This window comes from Olea europaea, chromosome 5 (assembly GCF_002742605.1).
Source record: "Olea europaea var. sylvestris chromosome 5, O_europaea_v1, whole genome shotgun sequence".
Taxonomy (NCBI): domain Eukaryota; kingdom Viridiplantae; phylum Streptophyta; class Magnoliopsida; order Lamiales; family Oleaceae; genus Olea; species Olea europaea.
The window spans coordinates 956,341-964,568 of record NC_036241.1 but is presented as its reverse complement, the minus strand read 5'-3'; the positions used below and the strand labels follow the sequence as shown (position 1 = coordinate 964,568).

At 32.5% G+C, this 8,228-nt stretch overlaps 1 protein-coding gene across 1 annotated transcript; it reads right to left on the bottom strand.

Annotated features, from left to right (window-relative positions):
- Positions 1–626: 626 nt before the first annotated feature.
- On the bottom strand, positions 627–5,949 carry LOC111394895. The gene is made up of 7 exons (XM_023020944.1): positions 5,887–5,949; positions 2,958–2,993; positions 2,315–2,646; positions 2,130–2,208; positions 1,825–2,072; positions 911–1,737; positions 627–811 (listed from the first exon to the last, which is right to left on the bottom strand). Exons 1-7 carry the CDS (start codon positions 5,947–5,949, stop codon positions 627–629), a joined length of 1,770 nt encoding a protein of 589 aa, XP_022876712.1.
- Between the last annotated feature and the right edge of the window lie 2,279 nt (positions 5,950–8,228).

Sequence of the window (8,228 nt, the reverse complement as noted above, 5' to 3'; positions counted from 1 at the left end):
GAAATAGTAAAAGGAAAAATCGAATAAATATTATTCAAATAAATAATCGAAATAGAGTAATTAAATATGAAATAAATAAGATACATAATTAACGAAATATGTAACGAATAAATTAAATTGAATAATATTTTTTTTCTTAAACAATTAAGATAATTACTTAAAAAAAATAGTAAAAGGAAAAATCGATTAAATATTATTCAAATATGAAATAAATAAGATACATAATTAACGAAATATGTAACGAATAAATTAAATTGAATAATATTTTTTTTTCTTAAACAATTAAGATAATTACTTAAAAAAAATAGTAAAAGGAAAAATCGATTAAATATTATTCAAATATGAAATAAATAAAACACATGATTAACGAAATATTTTTTTACTTCACCAATTAAGTTAATTAATTAAAGAAATAGTAATCTCTCCATATTGTTAGTTAATATATATCGTTGTCTCACTTATTTTAAAAGAAAACAAACAAATACATGACACATAGAAAATACATATGACAAATGTGATAAAAATAAAAAGAGTAATTAAACAATGTGATAAAGATTACATCCGATTTAAATTGAGAAAATCAAAAACATATTACAAATAGAGAATACATATGATTTATATAGATACTACACATCCGTCGAGTCATTGTTTAGTGGGATCTGGCTTGTACAAAATCGACGTGTATGTCCTTTAGCGCCGCACCTCTCGCACTTACGCGGTTGTGGAAACTCTCCTGTAGATGGTATTCTAGACGTCCGTCTACGACCAGGAGTACGCGGTGGAACTTCAGGTGGCAACAAATTATTAAGTGCTACAATATAATCAGGAACTTCCCACTCGGCTTCATTTGGTAGAGGAAATATAGTTTCGGCATACGCTGCTCTCCAAAAATCAGTCATATAATAATGACTGCACAAGCTGTGTGGTGGAAATCCTCTATACATAGCCACTAAAACATGTGCACATGGAAAACTTTCCAATTGAAATTTTCTGCACGTGCAGGTATTGTCATTCAAGTCTACAATGTATCCAACATTGCGCCCGCATCTCACGGAGAAGTGAAATTGATCTAGTGGTTCCACAAATAGAGCTTTTGCCACTTCCAGAGTTTTGAATAGTGGATCTTCCTGTGCCGGAGCTAGCACACTCGTGCAATTTTGGGATTCTTCACGTCGGTCATAAAACCACTGTTGCAACTTGCTGCGAATATGTTCTATCATTGCGAGAATCGGTAACTCTCGATCCTTCTTGAATAATGCATTCAGCGACTCTGCATTATTCGACGTCATCATATTGTATCGACGTCCTGAAAAATGTGACCGTGCCCAATGTTCGACCCCCATTTCTAATAGATATTCCCATGCACTTTCTGATTTATGTTCTATTTCGCCCATGAACTTTGTAAACTCTTCAAAGCTGTAAGCTTCTGCAGCTCTCCTAAACAATGCAACGATGCCACTGCCCCGGTACCTAGTCTTCAGATTGCCCTGAATGTGGTACATGCAATAACCATAATGTGCTTCTGAAAAAACTTCGGCTATACCATTTATTATTGACTGCCCCCGATCAGTCACAAATGCAAAGTTCTCGATGTTCCCAATTACTTCTCTCAACTTCGTGAAGAACCAACGCATTGCTAGATCATTCTCTCCATCGACAATGCCAAATGCAAGACGGTAAATTTGGATATTGGCATCTTGACAAGTAGCAATAATCAACTTTCCTTCATAACTAGCTCTTAGGGTTGTACCATCAACTAGAATTAGAGGTCGCATAGCATTTCGAAAACCTCTAATGCATTGTCCAAGAGCCATAAAAAAATACTTGAAGCGATTCTGCCCATCGGTTTCAATAAAAAACGTTGAGTCAGAATTAGTTCTCACCATGTTGTGGCAATACCTGGCCAATTTGGCATAACTCTCCTCTGTCGAATCCATTAAATCTTCCAATGCACATTCTTTAGCCTTCCAGGCCTTCTGGTAACTTATAACCACCCCATACTCTCGACGGATGTCGTTGATGATATCTGTAGGTCTGTAAATCGTCCGTGGATCCTGAAACTTGTGCATTATCTGTCGACCAATAAACCATGATCGAGCTTGCCTGTGATCATTTTGACGAATACCCACTTCACAAGTATGTTCCCGCGCATACTTACGAACAACAAAGAACTCATTTGTGTCCATCTTTGTCGCACTCAAACGCCAACTGCAATTGTTGTCCACACAAATAATTGTGTATGTAGATTTATTTGATTTTTTTTACCTTAAACTCAAAATTATGTTTTATTGCAATTCGGTGCGCGGCTTCTTACAAATCTCTTTTCGTGTCAAACAATTGATCGACATGTAAATCTTCATCATTAAGAACTACACGCGAACAATTAGAAGACCATGTACTCGGCCCAGCATGTGAGCTCCCACCAGACTCATGTCTCTGTCTGGATAAACCAATCAAATCCTGATTTGTAAATGGCCTTTCATCCTCGTTGTCTTGAACTTCCTCGTAAATCCTTCGTGTAACAGTGACATCATGGTGAGTAGCAACTGCCCCAGGAATAACCACATCATCCTCCCGAGCAATCTCAACAGTATCCCAAAAATCATTTTCATTACTATCCTCTCCATCAAAAACTTCGTATTCACCCTCGATGACATTTTTTTCAACAAACTTACGCAAATAGGAGTCGTCTTTCGACCTTGGTTCAATTGAATTAGATGCTTTATTTGCGCTTCAGAAGTAACTTTCAAAGGTGGAATCGAAATTGTTGAATGCTTTTGAAATAAAAATCCCAATTTCCATATCGTACTGAGAGGAATCGACGTTAAACATGTTTTGTATTTCACTGTACATTTCTGTAAACGAAGTATTTTTTGTTATCGAAATAGCAGCAACCCCTTCTCCTTCACTCGTCCATTTCCATTCCCATTGACCATTTTCTTTCATTTGAAATTCACCGAAATAACAGATTGGGACACACGCTTTTGCCATATCTGCATTACGAATTAAAAATATCAGAATAAATTATCAGAAATAAAATTATCAGAATCGAGGGGCGGGGGAATCTGCAAACGGACGGTCGGGACGGTCCGGACTGTCGTTAAATCCGACGTTCCGGCGTCTGATCGGTGCCGGCCTGAACTTTGGCTCTAATATTATTTTTTCTACCATTTAAAAAAAATATACGACTTCAATAAAAATAAAATTAAATACTACGAAAAGATACTTACCGAATTGAAGTGCTGAAATTTAACTAAATTTTTCTGTTGAGGTTGATAACTGATAAGTTTATGAAATTTTGAGGTTGAAGTGGATGAAAAATGAAAGAGTTTTTATCGTGTTAGAGTAAACTGATGAAAAGACTGACTTCGTTTTCAAATTTCAATTGAGCCTTGTTTGGATTTTTATTTGTAACTTAAGAATATTTTTGTCTTTTTACCATATTTCTATTTTTGTAATTATATAACTCATTTAAGGGCGTTTTTGTCTTTTATACAAGAAATGACTATTGTGGTGAATGTTAGATTTTTATGGTTAAAATGAAAAATGGTTGGTTTGACAAAGCCAAACTTAAAAGTACCCCATATTAATAAGGCCGTCAGAAGATTTAGTGATTTTCTAGAAATACTTTTTCCTAATTTAAATCTCTCTCTCTCTCTAGTTTAACTTAAATGATCGTGGTGATTATGAATAATAAATATTTATTTACATAATAATATAATATTAATTAAAACCTGAATAGTGAAATATAAAACTTGTTTCTTGATTTCTGAATTCGGGATACTAAAAGCCGCCCACGCTATAATTTCCTCTAAAAAAAAATCATTCCAACTGAACCCACGTCTAGTCCTACATGTACATCTTTATTGACATTAAGTTTGACATTGTTGTAAGATGATAGCTTTTTTACATATTGATTTTAATAATACTTTAAATAATCAATGATACAGATTTTGACAACACATGGAGCATCAAACTTAGCTCCCCTTTGATGGTTATTGGTGAGAAAAATGATATTTTTATTAGTGATTTTTTGGAGAATGTGTGTTTAAAAAGTAAAAAAAAAATTGTGAATTTATGTGTAAAATATTTTATTGAATGAATATAATATTGAAAATGAGTATGAAATCTAAAGGATATTGCTTTAAAGGAAATGAACTGAGGCTTAATGTACATCAAATGTACAACTAGTTTAATCCAATTTGAAAAGCATTTACACACTATTTAAATATAAAATAATGATTGACTTCCTTTTTTTAAAAATTATTGTCAACCACATATTTTCTTCTAAATAATTTTACATATAAACCGAAATTTTTTCCTTCTCTTTCAATCACATATATTTTTTTTTTTAAATCACCATTCCATAGTACATTTTCTTATTAAAATGGGGCTCAAAACAGTGACTAAGTAACTAATACTTATGAATTTTTTAGAACATGCAAATTAAAAATATTTTGAATAAAAATTTTATATACCGATATAAAGGAGCATGCTCATCTTTTTTGATATAACACCTGTTCGGTAAGGATTAAAATAAGTTTTTTAATAGATTTTGATAAAAATTAATGAAATGTGTAATTTAAAGTTGTGAATCCCATAAAATATGTGGTTTAACTCAAATTAAAATTTAGACTTTAATCTCTATCAAACAGGAACATAATATCTTAGTAGCTCACTTAAAATAAAAACTTTTTCCTATAAACCAATATAATACTAATCAAATATGGTGTTTCCAAAATTATAGTTTACATTCCGTACAAGTCAATAAAAAAATAATATATTTGAGATGTATTTATAAATAATTTTGTTAGTATATTTTTTAAAAATATATGATTCATTACGAGTGTTTTTTTTTGCACTTTTAATCTTTTTAATTAATTACTAGTCTAACTAGAGGCTTACGCCTAAAATAGCCTTCTTATCCAATTAAACATTTCAGTCAAACATGGCAATGCAAAGAGTATTCTCTCAATGGAAGCCTCCATGAGACAAATTCCTTATCGGAGGTAACTCAATCAATGCTGCATTTATAAGTTAAACGGTTGTAATATATGTACATATTACATTTATATAATTATTTACGTATACATGTTATGGTGAGATATGAATGAAATGAAATTTTTTCAACAAAATAAATGAAATTCTACTATCTTTTTGATCATTTGTATGTAAATCAATATGTAACTACTTATGTATAAGTAGCATTATTCTAAGTCGAAAGACACCTCTAAGTTCTCTTGGCCTTGTTTTCTCTTTGGTTTAGCTAAAAATCTAATTTTTAAATTATTTATAAAATTTATAATCGAAAAATTAATAAAAGTTGAATGTTCTAATAAATGATGATTGAAAGTGAGTAAGAGGAAAGTAAGTTTTGAAAAATGGTGGTAACACCAAGTTGCTCGAAGCTATAGTGTTTTAATGAATAAATAATATATTACAATATAAAAAGAAAAGAATTAAAGCAAAATAATAAGATGAAAACTTTAACTTAGGTAAAAATGTTCTAATATTCTTTTTGAAAAGTCAAAACAGATATTGAAGTCTATGAGATATTTTAACTAAAAAGTGACACGACATGATATTCAATAATAAAGAACAAATATGAAAAAAATAAATAACATTTAAAAATCACATTCTAACATGCTTGAAAATCTTTGAAATTGAAAAAAAAAGTTGCATATTAAATCACTGAATAATTAAAAAATTTACTTAAAAGTTCCCATTTCTATATTTTAATCGAATGTTGTTATATATACTTAATAAGGATTTCAATTAAAGAGCTCCATCCAAGACATGGCGGAAAGTCACACCTCTCGAAAAGCTCTTGTAAGCTGGGGGATAGGTTGATTTACTTGGTCAAATCAAATAGATAGGCAAATGGACCTTTTGAGCAGCTTCATCTAATGAACGTTCAGTGAATCCTTTCGGTGCTGAACGATTCGACATAATCTACATGTTGATTTGATATAGACTCCAAGAAAAAGTTGAAAAGTCGGGAACAAAGCTAACCTCTGTGGAATCTAACTTCAACATTGATTGGGAAAGACTGAACATCTCCAAAAAGAAACACTAGTGAACCTTGGAATCAGAATTGGTAACAAACCAATTAATAAATAAGCGTGCAGAGTAAATAAGGACCTCAAAAATCTCAAATCCATGAGTATTTATTCAATAAAACTTCATAAAATTCCCTAATAAAAAGTTCAAAGTGAAAATAATATGCTACCTGAAAAATTGAACTTTCAATGTTTATTGTAACATGAAATTGAAATAGGAAACGAAATAAACACCAAAATCTGAAATATGAACACTATATTTGATATTAAGTTGTAGAATTCTGATATTTTGCAGGTTCTAAGATGGAATAGTGTGAAATTTCATCACAATAACATGGAAATAAGTCAATTTTTACTTTAACTTACATATTTTTTTAGTATTTTATTTTATTTTATTTTTAGGTTAGGGTTTTGAATTTGGGGAGGGTGAATTATTATTCTATTTATGATGTTATTTAATTTTCTTTTAATCGTAATTAAGATGATTATAGAAGATGATTTATTGATTTATGTACTGTTTATACTCTTAGATATTAAGAATGACCTATTGTTTTTGTTAGACTCTTATTATCTAATATGGAAAAAAGACTGAAAAACATGTTCCATGTTCCACTTATTAAACAAAATTCTATAGCCGGTCTATGAACGTTTGATGCCAAATGCCCCCCTTTGAATAATCTCATAATTCTTGCAGGATGGAAATGACGTGGTTGTTCCATGGATTTTTCTTCAAAAGTAAATAAGTAATGCTAGTTAGTGTTTCGCTCGAGTAGTCGCTAACAATTAAAAACGAATTAGACGATTGTGTAAGGAACAAACCTCTTGAGACAAAGTCTCAAAAAGTGGTGTTTTATTGACGATAATTTTACAATTGGAACTAAACAGAATGCCTCCAAGGGGCGCAAGCACATGAATACTGAAAAGAAATATTTAAGTCTAAACTAAGAAATTGAAATTACATATTCACTGTTTGAAAGTGTTTGATTCGGGGTCTTTTGCTCTATGTCTTCTCTTCCTTTTATATTTCCTTGATGATTTTTTCGTGATCAACCACTTAGAAACCGCTTGATTGCTTTATAATTACCCACTTTCTTTATGGTGGCTAACTTGTCGTGAAACTGTTGTCTCTAACTGCTGCCACTATTCTTTGTCGTTTAACCGTCTTCAATTGAACTCCTTGAATCGTGGAACGTGATAATGTTACTCAATAACTGCACTTTTGGATAACCATAACATTTTATGTTTGCTAAGATCCTGGACGATTCGAAAGTTTGGGCGAGAACAGGGTCATAGCTCTGGGCGACTGTAAGACACTTCATTCGCTTAGATTTTGGGCATCTTGCAAGCTTGGGCGATATGTTACCGTGTTCGTGGGCTTCCACTGCATTCATTAATAACTCTATCTGGGTCTTTATCCTGAATTGCCCAGTTGGACTTCATTCTTTGGGCTATTTGATTTGGGAATTCCCTAATTGGGCTTCATTCCTTGGGCTATTTGATTTAGGCTGCACTTTTAGTGTGTCAACAATTACCCTCCAATATGGCAGAATTAATACCAATTATTAATTTTTGCCATATTTACTTTGTGTTTCCCAACAACATTTGAAATTCCCAATAATTTCAATCATTATTTTCTTCCATAGCCTGAAAAAGTGCAACGCTACAAACCCTTATAAACCCCAAAGACACGCTATTTCGTTGTACCACTAAATCACGTCTCATTATTTCGAGCTTCTTTCTCGCCATACCGTCGTTCATCTTCTTGCTTCTCTGCTACGTTTCTCAAGCAAACTTTAACAAAACTGTATTTCGTTTCCAGTGGCTGCTCCACCAACCCAATCTGACGTTTCTTTTAGTTTCGAAGATTTCCAGAAAATCCTCACTCGGCCATATATAAATCTGAACTTCCTTGCACCAGCCAATACCGAACTTAATGATTTCTATCTGGGTCCTTCATTCACCAACATCGAAGCCGTCGAACAAGTGGCGGTGGGCCAACTGTTCCCTTGTACTCAAGGCCCTCCATTCCTGAACTCTTTGCCGCTGAGGCCGATTCACGAAAAAGGTGTTCGCACTTGGCCTAAATCTGATGTTGTTTTCCATAGATGGCATGCTCGCCTTGTGGGCCATGGTCCTAACAAGGTAATTTTTGATCGTGCTAGGATTTCT